Source organism: Lissotriton helveticus, chromosome 3_2 (genome assembly GCF_964261635.1).
Source record: "Lissotriton helveticus chromosome 3_2, aLisHel1.1, whole genome shotgun sequence".
NCBI classification, from domain to species: domain Eukaryota; kingdom Metazoa; phylum Chordata; class Amphibia; order Caudata; family Salamandridae; genus Lissotriton; species Lissotriton helveticus.
Window position 1 is genome coordinate 86,222,209 of NC_136062.1, and position 17,582 is coordinate 86,239,790.

The following is a 17,582-nucleotide window of genomic DNA, read 5'->3' on the forward strand; positions in this document are numbered from 1 at the left end:
GCGTGAGTTATGGTTACCTTAGGGCACATATGATGGTTACCTGCAGGTACAGGGCGATGTAGTTAGTCTCAATTTCACATGTACAAACCATAGACATTTAGCTGTCGTAGTTACCTGAGCTAATTAAAACGTACGCTCCTGCAATGCGCTGCTTATGACCTCACATATTACATCACACATTACATGGTCAGTGACATTATGATGATATCTCAAATGACATCACTGATGACATCATGCAGTGATTGAGTGTCTTCTAAAACTTTATGATTGTTAAACATATATACCAAGCTACTACAAAAGTTAAATTAGTATATTTTGTGTACTACTAATGACTGATACTACTTCTAACACATATTAATTGAGTGGATGTGCAACTTTGTGTATCCATATGTGAGTGAGTGGCTGTATGAGTGTGTGAGTGGCTATATGGTTGTAGAAGTGGGTGTATAAGCAGCTGTATGGGTGAGTGGGTGGTTGTGTGAGTGGCTACATTCCTGAGTGAGTGGATGTGTGAGTGACTATGGGTGAGGGAGTGATGTATGGGTGGGTAGGTGGTTGTGTGAGTGGCTGTATGAGTGAGTGGCTGGGTCTATAGGTGGCTGTATAGGTGAATGAGTGGGTGTTTGAGTGGGTGTTTGGTTACGTGAGTTGGTATGTGAGTGTCTCACTCACTCTCCAATACTGCACTGTATGGGTGAGTGAGTAGGTGTGTGAGTAGTTTTATGAATGGGTGAATGGATATGTAAGTGGTTGTGTGGATGTGTGAGAGGTCGTATGGGTGAGTGAGTAGTTTTATTGAGAAGCTGTATGGGTGCGTGGCTGTATGGGTGAATACGTGAGTGTGTGAGTAGCAGTATGGGTGTGTGCGTGCCTGTGTGAGTGGTTCTATGGGTTGGTGAGTGGTTGTGTGAGTGGCTGTATGGTCGAGTGAGTGGTTGTGTGAGTGGCTGTATGAATGGGTGAGTGGGTGTATGAGTGGCTCTCTGGATTATGTCAACAGTGATGTCATTTGAGATGTCATCAGTCATGTCACTAACTATGTCATGAGTGAGGTATATATATATCCAAAACAAAAGCACTCAACTTGGAAATCCTGCATACGTAGCGTCATTCTTTATTCTGTAAGGCAGCCCTGTAAACAACCTTTATAGGCACAGAATTCAACATGCCAACAGTTCCATACACGTTTCGGGCGTCCTTGCACCCTTGTTCACAGGTGCTGGCAATGAGGACTGGCAGCGTGTCATTTCTCTTATACCCAGCATCCTTGATTCCATCTGGTGGGCGTGTCTCTGCATAGTGCATGCTGGTATAATGAGTTATTTGTATTTGCGGTTCCTTGAGTGATTACGGCAGCCATAGTCCACATTAAAATGTCTTACCGCAGTGGGTTACTGTGACAAAAGAGGGTTTGTTGCAAGGCTTGTAATGTCCTCACAGAAGACACCACGTTCCGTATTGCGCCGTAAATCATCGACGCCGGGACCCGCTCACTTATATATAAGTCTCTGGCTTACATTCCTGAGTCCAGGAATCTGCACAGTAAATCTGATTCCGGTCTGTAATTCGCAACACTATTGTAATCCCTGTTAGTTTCACCTGTCTGGGAATTATTGGGATGCCTGGTAATGGTAACTCCTGGGTACGTAAATAACTGTATTATGGGCCACTCATTAACAGGTCTTAAATGAGGCTTGTCAGTGTCTTGTTTGTTTCTATTCGTTTGTGATCAGCACTCTGAAGTCCTCCAGGTTGTGTCCGGTGCTAGTGCCCTATACACGAACCTGCTTGCCGCCTGTATCTTTTTGCCTTATCCCGTATTTTTGCAGCATGCATGCCATGACACACACTGCTGTCATTGGGCATGCTTTGCATTTCTCTGTACTTCCCCATCTCTTGTCTTACCTGCAGTCTATAATCCCTATTGCCTTACTTGTAGCAGTGTGATAATGCCACCTTCTCAGAGGTCTCCTACTGTTTCCTGGAGGTACCAACAAACGCATGCCAGTGCACCTGCTACTATTCCTTTTCCTATTTGGCCAAAATGTAGGTGCCTTATATTCCAGACTATCTTTTCTTATTCCTACTCCAATCCATTGCCTCCTCTTTCCTTCCTCCACCACAGGCACATCTCCTTCAGTATATATTTGTGGTCTTCTCTAGGTCCTTCTTATTAAGTCTTATAAAACGAATGCATTCTTGTCTGTTATTTAAAATTTCCAAGTGAGAGGCATAGTCCTGTTCCTCTCAGAGAATATACAATTATCTTCCCAAAGAGTAATTGGTACAGTTTTAATGGGAGTGGGTATTTTCTCATAGACACATCAACAATTGGAGAGAAGCATTGGTATAGCCAATATGTCTCGCATTTGGGACCCTGTAAGTGTTTAGCTAGACCTAATGATTTTGCCAATTATTGTAAGCTATGTTGTAAAGTATTGTGGCTGCTGCACAGCACGCTTATAAGTTATAATAAAAAATTAATACAAGCATTTTTGTTACTTTATGTATCACCTAGATAACATTGTGTACAACTGAAGACCTTCTTAAAAAATGTATCATAAATAATGTTTGCTTTTTTTTTTTTGCCCTTGCATTAGTGGCAACTTCTTTCTGCATGTTGTAATGCTTGTTTGTTAAGGTGGGGGTGCTGCACTGGTGCTTGGGTGGTGCAGCATAAATACAGCAGCCCTGCACACAAGTTACCATTGCTCTCTGACGTGAAGCCAAGGATTGGATATGCATTTAGTATTAACACCTTTATCACCCACTGCTCTGTATGAAATTCACACTCCCTGATAGCTGCATAAACAATGAACTTACAGAAACATCTGGAAAAAGCAAATACATTTAGGGAATGGTTAATGGAACTGATTGTGAATTGTAAACAAGCATTGCATTACAGTTATGGATTATATAAAGGGGAATTACCGTTCCTGTTGAGAAACAATACTGCATTTTTGTCTCTATATAGGTTTTCATGTTGCACTTGAATGCCTTTAATAACGGGCACCACTACTCAGATTTCACTCTCCCAACAAGAGAAGGATGAAAATTCAAATCTGCCTCGCCAGGATTTATTTTGTCACCTGAGGTGCATTGAATATTACTCATAGTGTTTTCAAGGCGCTGTGGCATCCATGCAATCATCTCCACTAATACAGATTAATAACTAATCTTTATTCTGGGACAAGTTGGCCCTGAAACTGTACTGAAGGGACTCAGGCCCCTTCCAGCCCCCTAGTGAACGTAAATGAGCTCTCCTAAACGACTGATCAGCTCATCATCAGCAGTTAATGCTTTGACTTTAAAAGTGCTGCGATATGCACTTTATTCTGACACAACACAGTTGTCTCTCCTTTGCACAGAGAAGTTTAAGTTCTTAAGAGGAGAAATTGTATAAGTGCCGGTACTTAGTAGATGTGAGTGCCGGTACCTTTAAGGCACTGTTCCCTACTTATTAGGTAAACAAAGATAGAAAAGCCATGTTATAAATGATCTAAGACGATTTTAAAAGATACTCTATGTCAATATAATTCCATCTTTTCACAGCACCTTTAAACAATAAATCACATTCCAACCCTGCCAGCTACCATTGATCTTTAAAAGTACTGGCATTGGGAGGGTTGGGCATGTCACGATAGCAGCAAGGAGGATTTGGGCAAATAAAGGTATTTTCTCTGACAATTGGAGCAAGGCGCTGTTTCTCCTGGGTCCTGTAGAGGGGGGGGCAGAAGCAAGCGAATGCTGCAGCAGGCTGCGCAGAGAGGGGAACTTTATTGTTCTTCGTGATGAATGACTTTTCTGGCTTGGTGTTATGTTATGTTATGTTACTTTGGTTTATATAGCACCAACTCACCAACAGGTCTCGAGGTTGGTGTGATGGGGGAGGGCTCCTGTCTTCCTGCATGATTGTTGGTGCGTCAGTACATCTGTGTCAATCAAATCACAGTTGTGGTGGTAAGAGGAAAGGAAAACGCTGAGTAAACTGCAGTTTATAAAGGGATTTCCCTTCGTAGCACACCATTGCGCCATTGACTCATTGTGCACGTCACAACCTCCGAAGTGCTTCAATCGCATCTAGATTACACATGAATAAACCGGCGTGATTAATATCAAAACGCTGCACGGATTGTGGACAAAGGCGCCTGACCTTTAAATGGTGGCTTCCTGCTTACTGCGGTGAAATAACTGCTGCTAAATGAAAAATGTGTTGTAGAATGCAACATGTAAAAGGGAAAACATTACTGTTCATGATTGCTGGGCAGGCGCCTGACAAGATTTACAGGCATGTTAACACTTGAGCAGCTGAGCGTGAGGAGAGCCTTCCCACGCCACTGTATAAACAGACAAGCACAGCCACACTAAGTAAAAACAGATGGCCTCTGCGCATCGCTGCTGGCTCCTGAGAGCAAAACCTTTCTCAAAAAGCTAGGACATCCACACGCATTTGGCCAATTGCATGCTAAAGCCAGACGCAAATGCCAATAGCGTGTAAGCACCACACGCACAAGGTTGCACAAATGCTGAAGTGTTTGGAAGTGGCCGATTTCCTAGAGCAGCGCATGTGCTGCTCTAGGCTCGACCTAAAAAACCAGCATGAATATATTTCAGCTGAGACTTGATATCCAGGCGGGAATATTTGCAATCCGATAGAAGCCTAATAAGACTAAGATTGAAACAATATATTCCTCAAAAAGACTTTGATTTCAGGCAAAAAATGTAAGCAGAAGTTTCAAACTGACATAGATATGGGCTGTGGGTATTTATCTACTCTCTTTACCAGTACTATGTAGTTTGCTTGTTATAGGTCAGTTTTCATTGGACAGTTGTGCAAACAGAAAGATTACTTTTACTTTGAAAAGTCCAAACATTTACCACTTCTCTGAACTCTGTGAATCAGAGATGATTCTTGCTAGGACAAGCGTTTTCTGATTTTTTTAAGAACATTTCTCCAAAATGTCTGAATACAAGCTTCCACAATTGGCCTGCTGGAGGTATGGGATGGTCTGTCCACTGGAAGATATACTGAAAGATTGTAAAGCAGTGCATCTAGCTTTAAGGGTAAGAATATATATAACATAACCCTTATATTGCTTTGGTGATTATCAGAAATTGGTAAGAACACAAAGATGGCAAAATGGCCGTGATGGATTTTGGTTCCAGACAAGTTCCACTTCAGTGACATAAACCTGAAGAGTGTCTTGCCAGCTAGAGTGTAGGTGTGGATGAATACACAGCTTGATGGAGAACCAATCAAAATTAACAGACTAACATGTTCACTTCTCATATTCCATATTCAACTATACTAATTCACCACTAATCCTTTGTGTTCGGGAGTGGCGTGCTTCAACACCCCATCAGGGGTAACAAGTGCTATATGAATGCAAACCTTTCTTCCCCTTTTATTCCTCCACTATCCTTCTCACTCCAAATAACTGACTAATAGCCACCACTGAGATTACTTTCATATTTCACCATACTAATTCAACACTAATCCTTTATGGGCATCCGGAGTAGCGTGCTTCAACACCCCATCAGGGGTAACAAGCGCTATATAAATACAAACCTTTTTTCCTCCTCTCTCATTCTGCTAGCATTCCAAATCCAAATAACTGACTAACCTATCCACCACTTAAAATGTACTTGCATGTTTCACTATACTAATTCAACACTAATCCTCTATGGGTCCCGAATTAGCGTGCTACTTGCCGAAAAAGCGCTTCGAAGCCTCGTCAGGGGTAGTAAGCACTATATAAATACAATACAATACAAGACATATTCTGAACATTTCTTTAAAATATATGTAGCGTGGGCTTCGGCTCCACCCACAAGGGTATTAAAGTCTCATCTCATGCTATTGGCTATTTGGTCTATCCTTCCGCCTTCTATGAAGTCTGTCCATTGGAATGCATCAGGGACTATTTTACACTTCAAAACTACACTCAATCATCACGCTTTGTGTAACATTCAATTATTTATCTTAAATACTTCTATACCGAAAGCCTTCCTTTTTTATTAATTTTTTCCCCAGCCTAGGCAACAATAATATGACTCTGCTTGCATGGATTGGCAAATTAAAGCCAGATCTTGCAGATTCTTCATTTCTTTATATCATCTCCTGCTGTGAAATACCGTTTTTTAAATTTTCTTTTACACTAAGCATGTCCCTGTCTCCAGGAGTTACTGCCAAACTGACTCTGAGCTCCCAATCACTGCCCTTTAAGGAAATAGTAACAGTGCAATATCTGAAACTATCTATATGTAGCAGCAGAAAGTATTCCGATTAACAGCTTTATTTAATCAAAAATAGGAAAGCAGCATTTGCTGTGCGTTTTTTCTCCGGGCCAGCTGATGGTCTGTTAACTAAGATAACAAGCATTTGCAATGCAATAGGTCTCGCATTAGGAAAGTTTGATCTATTGGTATTGTAAATGACAAATATTTTATTTATGTGTTGGTTTTGAAAATAGCGTAATTAATAGCTTTGTCATTTACAATGCCAATATATTTAACTTTCGCAAATGTGACACCTATAGCATTTGTAATGCAATATGTGGTGTATTTACATGACTTAGATATATTAATGTTACAAATAACAATGGCTTTTATTTTTTTAATAATTAATACTTAAATAAAAGTTATTGTAATTTATAATGGCAATAGCTTAAATTTTTGTAAGTATCTTTTGGGAAGATTATGTTCATTGTATTTTATTGTGATGAAAATCCAAGAACAGCAGTGAAATATTAACATCTTTTTGTGACATTTGTAATAAAGCTTGAAACATTGAGAGAACATATTAGAACCAGTTGTTGTTGAATGGTTGCACAGAGTGATGCTGTGACGTTCAGTGGTGCTGAGTGATGCTGTGGCCATCAGTGGTGCTGAGTGATGCTGTGGCCTTCAGTGGTGCTGAGTGATGCTGTGGCGTTCAGTGGTGCTGAATGATGCTGTTGCATTCAGTGGTGCTGTGGCGTTGAGTGGTGCTGAGCGATGCTGTGGCGTTGAGTGATGCTGTGGCATTGAGTGATGCTGTGGCATTGAGTGATGCTGTGGCGTTGAGTGATGCTGTGGCGTTGAGTGATGCTGTGGCGTTGAGTGGTGCTGTGGCGTTGAGTGGTGCTGTGGCATTGAGTGGTGCTGTGGCGTTGAGTGGTGCTGTGGCGTTGAGTGGTGCTGTGGCGTTGAGTGGTGCTGTGGCGTTGAGGGGTGCTGTGGCGTTGAGGGGTGCTGTGGCGTTGAGGGGTACTGTGGCGTTGAGGGGTGCTGTGGCGTTGAGGGGTGTTCTGGCATTCAGTGATGCTGAGTGATTCTGTGGCGCTGAGTGATGCTGTGGCGTTGAGTGGTGCTGTGGTGCTGTGGCATTGAGTGGTGCTGTGGCATTGAGTGGTGCTGTGGCATTGAGTGGTGCTATGGCGTTGAGTGGTGCTGAGTGATGCTGTGGTATTGAGTGATGCTGTGGCGTTGAGAGATGCTGTGCGCTGAGTGGTGCTGGGCATTGAGTGGTGCTGTGGCATTGAATGGTGCTGTGGCACTGAGTGGTGCTGTGGCATTAAGTGGTGCTGTGGCATTGAGTGGTGCTGTGGCATTGAGGGGTGCTGTGGCGTTGAGGGGTGCTGTGGCATTGAGGGGTGCTGTGGCGTTGAGGGGTGCTGTGGCATTCAGTGGTGCTGAGTGATTCTGTGGCGCTGAATGGTGCTGTGGCATTAAGTGGTGCTGTGGCATTGAGTGGTGCTGTGGCATTGAGTGGTGCTGTGGCGTTGAGTGGTGCTGAGTGATGCTGTGGTGTTGTGAGATGCTGTGGCATTGACTGATGCTGTGGCATTGAGTAATGCTGTGGCGTAGAGTGATGTTGTGGCGTTGAGGGATGCTGTGGTGTTGAGGGATGCTGTGCGCTGAGTGGTGCTGAGTGGTGCTGTGGTGCTGAGTGATGCTGGAGTGTTAAGTGGTGCTGTGGCATTGAATGGTGATGTGGTGTTGAGTGGTGCTGTGATGTTGAGTGGTGCTGTGGCGTTGAGTGGTGCTGTGGCATTGAGTGGTGCTGTGGCGTTGAGTGGTGCTGTGGCGTTGAGTGGTGCAGAGTGATGCTGTGGTGTTGAGAGATGCTGTGGCATTGAGTGATGCTGTGGCGTTGAGTAATGCTGTGGGGTTGAGTGGTGCTGTGGCATTGAGTGGTGCTGTGGTGTTGAGTGGTGCTGTGGTGTTGAGTGGTGCTGTGGTGTTGAGTGGTGCTGTGGCTTTGAGTGGTGCTGTGACGTTGATAGGTGCTGTGACGTTGAGTGGTGCTGAGTGATGCTGTGGCGTTGAGTGATGCTGTGGCGTTGAGAGATGCTGTGGCGTTGAGAGATGCTGTGGTATTGAGTAATGCTGTGGCGTTGAGTGATGCTGTGCGATGAGTGATGCTGTGGCATTGAGTGGTGCTTTGGCATTGAGGGGTGCTGTGGCGTGGAGGGGTGCTGTGGCATGGAGGGGTGCTGTGGCATGGAGGGGTGCTGTGGCATGGAGGGGTGCTGTGGCGTTGAGGGGTGCTGTGGCATTCAGTGGTGCTGAGTGATTCAGTGGCACTGAGTGGTGCTGTGGCGTTGAGTGGTGCTGTGGTGTTGAGTGGTGCTGTGGTGTTGAGTGGTGCTGTGGTGTTGAGTGGTGCTGTGGTGTTGAGTGGTGCTGTGGTGTTGAGTGGTGCTGTGGCGTTGAGTGGTGCTGTGGTATTGAGTGGTGCTGTGGCGTTGAGTGGTGCTGAGTGATGCTGTTGCATTGAGTGATGCTGTTGCGTTGAGTAATGCTGTGGTGTTGAGGATGCTGTGGCGCTGTGGGGTGCTGTGGCGTTGAGTGGTGTTGTGGCATTGAGTGGTGCTGTGGCGTTGAGTGGTGCTGTGGCATTGAGTGGTGCTGTGGCGTTGAGGGGTGCTGTGGCGTTGAGGGGTGCTGTGGCGTTGAGGGGTGCTGTGGCGTTGAGGGGTGCTGTGGCGTTGAGTGGTGCTGTGGCATTGAGGGGTACTGTGGCATTCAGTGGTGCTGAGTGAATCTGTGGTGCTGAGTGAATCTGTGGTGCTGAGTGGTGCTGTGGTGTTGAGTGGTGCTGTGGTGTTGAGTGGTGCTGTGGTGTTGAGTGGTGCTGTGGTGTTGAGTGGTGCTGTGGTGTTGAGTGGTGCTGTGGCGTTGAGTGGTGCTGTGGCGTTGAGTGGTGCTGAGTAATGCTGTGGCGTTGAGAGATGCTGTGACATTGAGTGATGCTGTGGCGTTGAGTGATGCTGTGGCGTTGAGTGATGCTGTGGCGTTGAAGAATACTGTGCGCTGAGTGGTGCTGTGGCGCTGAGTGCTGCTGTGGCGTTGAGTGGTGTTGTGGCATTGAGTGGTGCTGTGGCATTGAGTGGTGCTGTGGCATTGAGGGGTGCAACACCAGCAATTCAACCAGCATAGAGCGGCAAGATTAATGCAATACAAACCAAAAGAAATAACAAAATCTACCCTACAGATTCGGATACACCACCAAGCAGGCTTGCAAACGGAACACTGAGCGTGTTCAGGTTAAGTACTGGCTTCGAGGCCAGAAACGTTCACATGCTACGTTCGGCGGACATCCGCTAAATGCTGTTCTTGCTTGACTAGGTAAGTTAATGGACACAGCGGGGGAGCTCTGCAATGTCCGGAGAAGTGAATCGAGCTTCCTTTGAAGTGAGGCTCGGCCGTGAGGAGGCATAAAAGGTTGATTGTAGTAAATAAATATGTATGCCTGAATTGCTGTCCAGTTAAGCGGAGCCCATGAGGAATGTGAATGAGTACTACGTCAAGTAAACTGCAAATGACATTTCGCAAATAACAATTCGCAAGAATTAATGTTTATGCGCTCTGGTGACATGAGAACATACATTTACACATAAAATGTATGATGTGTTCATTATGGCTGCAGATTAAGCTTGCATGCGTCGTAAAACAATGAGGTAACCTGAGGAATTGTAGAGGTGTGGCTCGGCCGTGAGGAGACATACAAGGTTAATTAAAAATGAACGTTAGCAAAAAAAGCACACACAATGCTCGTAAAAGGATTGTGTGAAACGCACAGTAGTTGGATACGAAGCTATAATGAAATGAGACGCCTAATTAAGGTAGGAAAGAGATAAGAACTTGTAATGTGATGAGGGACATAGCAAAGTGGCTTAATAAGAGGACAGCAGCGGCAAACAAATAACGCTAGTTTTGTGAATAGTGATACTACGTACGTAATGGACTATAAAGTTGTAGTGAAATGTTTGCAAACAAGTACGGAGTAGTAGTTTGTTAAAATATTTTATAAGAGGCTTAGAATGGTGGAGCAGTCATCACGAGAACTTCGGATGGGGTTGGGGTGGCGGGCGAGCGAGTGGGAGGGAGGGAACGAGCATGGGTGTCCGGCTGTCATGTGGCAGACCCGTGAATCTTATATCCCGCGGGATATAATAGCTCGACCTAAAAAGGATCAAATGGGCAGGTTTTGATAATACATTGTGAGCATGTAGTCTCACTATTGCCGCTATGGACAAGGTGCATACCAGACATTATGTCAGTCCCCAGAAGTTACCAAGGGATTTCAACTCTCGGGAGTGATAGGGATGAAAGCGCTAGCGGCAAATGGTGACCTGCAGAGCGCGTGAAAAACAATCGCTTCAGAGCAGCGCATTGCTTTGAATTCTCATGGCGGGGGCGGAGGAGCAGCTTGGGAGACAAACGAGCATATGGGGATGGGGTGTGAGGCCAAACGCGCGCCTGGCGAAGCATCACGCTTCAGTAGACAACATGCATTGGGAGGAATCCGCTTGTTCAAGAGTGTTGTTTCCCCGGCAATAGTTCAGAGCTATAAATAGCTCGACCTAAAAAAATATATCTTCTGTTACTATCTGGGTTTTCGCTGCAGATTGTATTCTGCATATCATATCCAAGCATAAGAAACACTGTCCGTATACACAAGCCGCCAATCGTCTGTTCTTTATTTTTACAGAATTAAAACAAGAATCACCACAGACAAGCATTATTACTTTGATTTAAGCAGACACATGTATGAGGCAGATCCAAGTCACACTCAAATATAAACAGGTAGCCTTTCAATTACACAACAAAGCACAGTTTTAAACATACTATAAATACTGGGATAAATGAATTGGGGTATGTAAAATTAAAACTACGCCAGCAAAGTGTTGCTCTTCATAAAGTTTATACTTAACACAACTTGTTCTATTGTTTCCCCCCAAAAAATACTTTACTTGTTTAAGAAAAAAAAAAAACAATACAAACTAAATGACTGCCAGGTGATGCCGATAATGGTTTAAATTTGAAATATAATTTACTGTACAAATAATAAGGCACTGAGGATGTCACAGGTAGAAACAATTAAAACAATACACTGTCCTAGCGAGCCACAATTTAATTACATTATGATTCACATTTATTAGTAGGAAATATTTTCCCTGTAACATGATTTACTAAGTCTACTACAATAAAACCAAATCAACAAGAACATTTCACCGATTTGTCTCGTCTTTGATCAAAGATTTCTAACAGTTCTAAAAATACATATACAACTTCTGCAATACATATGTGTATACAGATGTACTTTTTTTTAATTCTTCCAATTCTTAATTGTAGGAATATTTTTTTTGTAACCACCCTCAAAATGTCTTTTAGTACATCATACACATCACAGATATTTTATTGTTTAACTGAAAGGGCTGCACCTGTGGAAGAATTGTACCTTATCAGCGAAGTGCTGGATGATAAACGCTCTGTTCGACATTCTTGGCTTCTCAAATAGAGGATTCTTCTCTAAGTAGTTATTGTAGAGCTTCTGGAGCCAATTATGGTCAGTCCCCTGCGGTAACTAAAATTAAATTAAAAAATAATCATATGTCTTACACAACTATTATCATTATGCTGCAGGAAAATGCATAGGACCCCGAACACAAATGTTTTTACACAGCTAAAGGGTTTTAAGTGGTATCCAGATGCACTCATGTTTCGTTGTAATCAGAGTACCCAAATATGGATTTACAGACCCATCATTGTGGAATTCTACTTTACCGACGTGCACTTGCCATTGTGTTAAATTTCCCACCATCATAAATTCAGAATTAGGGTCAGGACAGTGGCCAACAGCCACAAACGAATTCATTTGTAAATGTATGCAAAAGTACTCCAGATCTGGCAGGAGATAATGGCCTTTCCAGGTTGGTTAAGAGCAGGTTCCACCTCCATATTTAGAGCACAGTTTCTCCACTGATATGCAAAAATTAAAACAGTTAAATGTGCCAAAAGTTAAATGTGTAAATGCACAAATATGCATTTTTTAAACACCTGTACTCGCTGCTTAGTGTAGGGTGATCACATTTTCAGAACAAAAATTCAGGACAACCATTGACATAGAAACAGGACTAAATATTGACTCTGGCCAGGGCAGTGTCAACATTTACTGCTATTTCTATGTAAAGTGGCTGATATATATATATAAATTTCTTTTTTTACTGAAAAAAACAAAGGTTACAGGGCCAGTATAGATAGAAATTATTTTTTTTAAAGTAGAAATTCACTTAAAAATTCGAAGGTTATAGGGACATTATAGTTAGAAAATAAAATGTTAAACATTCTTAGAAATACATTAAAAAAGCAAAGGTTGCACGGACGTTATAGTTAGGTTCAGATTTTACACACACAAAACCATAGAAAATCAGCAGTTATAGTTACCTGAGCTAAATATAACTTATGACCCCCAAAAATGCACTTCTTGTGACTTCATATCCTACATCATTCACGACATAATCAGGTATATCACTGATGACATCACTGATGACATCTCAAATGACATCACTGATGACATCATCTAGTGAGTGTAAGTGTTTAGTATAGATTTTGAGACTTAAAGATATATATATACTAGTTTACTGCAAAAGATAAATTAATTATTTCTGTACAACTAGTGGTACTACTTCTAACATGTTTTCTGATCTATAATCCCGTTTTTAAAGCAGGTGTACTATTTATCTGTAAACTAGCTTCTACAGTGACACTTCTCCACTGCTAGTGTATGGTAGTGTCTTGCAACAGTCTAAGATGTTCATTGAGGCTTCACACCACAGTGATGGTTGAGTATAGTTCTGTTTTATGACATAGCTGCCAGTTTCCTAAGACCTCTCTCCTTGTAATGAATTACTGTAGCAGTAGATTGTAATACATGTCTCTGTTCACTAAGACCTTTCTCTATGGTGATGGCTCAGCGTAGTAGACATTTACAACACTCACCTCAATACTCACACTTTTGTCCAGGATAAATAATAATTTGACTAGTGGGCTGCGCTGTGGCGCTTAGGCAGATCTTCTGCTCCCTCCTACTTGAATCTATTCTATTTTAATTACACTTTTTATTTTTTACATCTTTAAGTTACCCTTTAGACTTGACTCGATTTTGTTTTTTGTTTACTTAGTCTCTTTTATTCAGTTTTGGATGTTAAGTTGTGGTTTGTGAGAATTTACAAGAAGGAGAATTTTAAATCTACTTTCAATTTAGGATGGTGATGTTGCATACTTCTACGGCTGAACTAACTTGTTTCTCTTTATTGTTTTGTAGGAATCTAGGTAGATGAGATTGAGGATCTGCTCCTTATTCACCACAAAAGAAATATCATGCACCTGAGTGGACAGATGTTCCAGTGAACAACCACCACTCCTAGGTATCCAGAGTCGACTGAGATAGCCTCCGTCACTATAATCACAGATGTAAGAATGTGGGTACAGATCGACTGAGAATTGAGACATTTTACATTTTAGCTTCTATGTATGAAACTGTACTTGTTCTGGTTATTTACTCATTGATAATGAGGTTTACTTTTGACTTATGGTACTATACCATAATTTGCCATTAACTGAAACATGTTGACCGGATTGCAATTGGGTACTATACCTACATTGTGTCACAATGCGCTACTCAGATCATCTCATCACCGATACGCCATTATGCTATGTGTTAGAACTGGGATTCCCTAGTTGGCTGAGGTAGGTACCTTAGACCAAGTAGGGACCCACGCTTCTACGTAAGGGAAAGGAAGGACACATTCTCAGATAACCCCTGCTCACCCCCTTGGTAGCTTGTCACGAGCAGCCATGCTTATCTTCAACGCAAAAGTGTAAAGTATTTGCAACCGCGCTCTCAGTGATCCAATGGTGACACCACAAAAGGACTCCACACGAGTTTCATATACAAACAAGTATAAGTTTATGTAAAAAGATATACGATGAGACCACACAATAAGATTCCAACATATGCGTATTTGTAATACACCTTCTGGCCAGTTATTAGGTTAGCCAGTTCTTGTAAGTTCTGGCTGTATTAATGAGCAATTCTAGGTGATCCTATGCAGTCCTAATGCAAGGCTAAGCAGTCCGTATGCTAGAATCAGGCATTTAGTAATGTAAAAATAATGCAGTTTTGATGCAAACTAATCCAATGCGTAATACAACCAACAGGCAGTTCGTTATGCAGAAATAATGCAATGCATAAAGCAATAATCAGGTAGTTCATTCTTCAAACTAATGCAATGCATAATACAACAATCAAGCAGTTCGTTATTCAGAAATAATGCAAAGTGTAATGCAACAATCAGGTAGTTCATTCTGCAAGCTAATGCAATGCGTAATACAACAATCAGGTAGTTTGTTCTGCAGAAACAATGCAATGCGTAATACAACAATCAGGTAGTTCGTAATACAGAATTAATGCAATGTGTAATACACTCCAGCACCTATCACGGTGCTTCAGACGGTCTCTCCGCCCCTCTTACTGACTACTGGTCAGTTTCCATCACCATATGCCCCCAACACAGATCTGATGTAAAACACAGTGCAGCTCCATGCTCCGGCCCCAGTACTGCCACTCCTTGGCACATATGGCTCACGCTACCAGAAGGGGAGAGGCCGATAGCGTCTCTCTCCGAGCCCGCTCCCCGCCCCAGGCGCCGATACACATTACCTGGGGGGTGAGACCTCGCTCTCCTCTCCATCTCTCGCGACTTGGGCCTCCGATGCGACTGGGTTTATTCTGGGCTAATGACGATAACGAAGATCTCAGGCTGCAACAGGGCACACACGCACAGCGTCGCTGAGACTCCCTTGAGCCTTGGGTGTGCACGGTCACTGTCAGGATCAATTGCCACTGTCCCGGTGTAGGCAGGTCATTCATGGGGTCCAGTGGAGGTCAGAAGGTCCAGTTTAAGAGAACTCCTCTCAGATGGAGCCAGCTGGTAGCCAGGTGGTTCCGTTTGCGTAGGCAGTAAGTTATATCCTTTGTGGCGGAATTCTAATATGCGCAGCCTATTAGGAAGATGAGGTTAGCGCTCTACTTTATTGTTTTGACCGTTTGAGGATTATCGTTTGCTCGCACCTGTGGTGCAGCACACTTCAACCGTCGTTTCTGTGGGAGAACCAGTGTATTGAGAAGTGCTCCTGACAGAAGTTTCTTTTTATCTCTTGCTACCAGTTCGAGTATCCAACTTATCAAGCTTCAGTGTGGTCTGTAGAATTTTCGGTATAATCCTCCGCGAGGTGTCGCTGGATATCCAGGTACACGGAATTGGTACCTTAGCTCTTGGGTCTCTGGCCATCGTGTGCTCTACAGTGAACATTGTAATAGAGACTATTTAGTTACCCTTGAAGAGATACCACATTTCCCGAGAGCAGTAAGTGTGAAACTTAAAGACTTACTGGAATAGGGTTGCGCTTGCCTTAGCGTAATCTCTTGGATTAATCAACTAAGCAACTAATAGCTTACTAATAGCGCGCAGTAAATTCTTATCTATGCGCACTAATACCTATCATCAACTAACAGAGTTCAAGCTGAATAAAACGCTTATCTATAAGTAAATATAAATATATATATATATATATATATTTTTACTTACCACCTTTAACGCCTTTGTTCCCGCTAATGAAGCAGCGTCTTAAGAAAGAGTGACTAGAAGGTTACTACTGGAACTGTTATATTCAAGACAATTCTTATTGCAAGAACATAATATCAATTTTGGTAGAGAGAGAGGCAAATTCCACTGAGTACGCAGGTGTAATTATAGTACATTGAATTGTTTGAAGTCCTAGGTTGTTTTGGGAGGGTTGGCCCGGGGTAATTTTGTGCTTTGTGGTTTTAGGTGCAGGAAGTCCACTGCTGGGGTATTCCAGAAGACAAGCACTGCAGTGGCAGTCTCTCTTTTCTTCCAATTCCCCTTTCTCCCTCAGTTGTGTGGCAGACTTACCTCTGCTCGCAGAGGTGTTTGGGAATTGAGAAATATACATCTGCGTAGAGGAGTCCAGCCTTCGGTCCCCATGTAAGATCAAGTCTGGTACGTGCTTCTGACAGTCACAGGGCAATCCTCACTAAGGTCTCAGGCGGCACAAAGCACACAAACACAGCGTCGCTGAGACTCCATTGAGCCTCAGGTGCGCACGGTCACAGGGCAATCCTGACGAAGGTATCAGGCTGCACAAAGTAGAAGCACACAGCGTCGTGGAGACTCACTTGGACAATAGGTGCACATGATCACAGGACAATCCTAACAAAGGGCTCAGGCTGCAAAAAGCACACGCACACAGCCTCGCTGAGATTCACTTGGACTTCTGGCACTCCCGATCACAGGGCAATTCTTCCGAGGGTGTTAGGCTGCAAAAAGCACATGCACACAGCGTCGCTGAGACTTGAACTTCTGGTGCCCACTATCACAGGGCAATTCTTCCGAGGGTCTCAGTACGCAAAAAACACATGCACACTGCGTCGCTGAGACACACTTGAACTTCTGGTGCACACAATCACAGGGCAATTCTTCAGAGGGTCTCAGGCTGTAAAAAGCACCCGCACACAGCGTCTCTGAGACACACTTAAACTTCTGGTGTGCACGGTCATAGGGCAATCCTCACGAAAGTCTCAGGCTGCACGAAGCACACGCACACAGCGCCACTGAGACTCACTTGGACGCTAGGTGCACACGATCACAGGACAATCCTAACAAAGGGCCCAGGCTGCAAAAAGCACACGCACACAGTGTCGCTGAGACACGATTGAACTCCAGGTGCCCAGATTCACAGGGCACGGCTTACGAAGGTCTCAGGCTGCAAAATGCCCATGCACACAGCATCGCTGAGACACTTCTGGAATCTTTTGTGTTCCTGAGTTTTCACAACAGGGAGCCAGCTCACCTCGGGCCCTTGGGGGTAAGTTACTTCAGGACGCAGCACAGAAAAGTCCTTTCAAGCAGGGGGACACAGCACACAGCTAAGTCCCTTTAGCCGCTTCCTTGGTTAAAGCAGCAAACTGCAGGCCAGTCCCAGAATACACAGCAAGGGTCAGGCCTTTCCATCAGTCTATTCATCTGTTTCTTTCTTGGCAGAGGTTCCTCTTGACTACAAAGTAGTTTTCAATCCTTTTCAGTCTAGATCAATCCAATTCCAACATTCAGGGGTTTCAGCTCTCATAGTTATACTCCTAAATGTCTTTAAAGTCTTTGTGTTCAGGGGGGCACTGACTCCTGTCCAAGCCAGTTCTGGGTGTCTTCCTGCCAGTGACACCTTCTTTC

At 43.5% G+C, this 17,582-nt stretch overlaps 1 protein-coding gene across 1 annotated transcript in view; it reads right to left on the reverse strand.

Annotated features, from left to right (window-relative positions):
* Positions 1 to 17,582, reverse strand: part of MYO5C (myosin VC) — a 1,267,761-nt gene that overhangs the window by 789,425 nt on the left and 460,754 nt on the right. Inside the window, exon 13 of the mRNA XM_078684841.1 lies at positions 11,729 to 11,854. Within this exon, the coding sequence (XP_078540967.1) occupies positions 11,729 to 11,854 (126 nt within the window). The remainder of the gene's footprint in view (positions 1 to 11,728; positions 11,855 to 17,582) is intronic.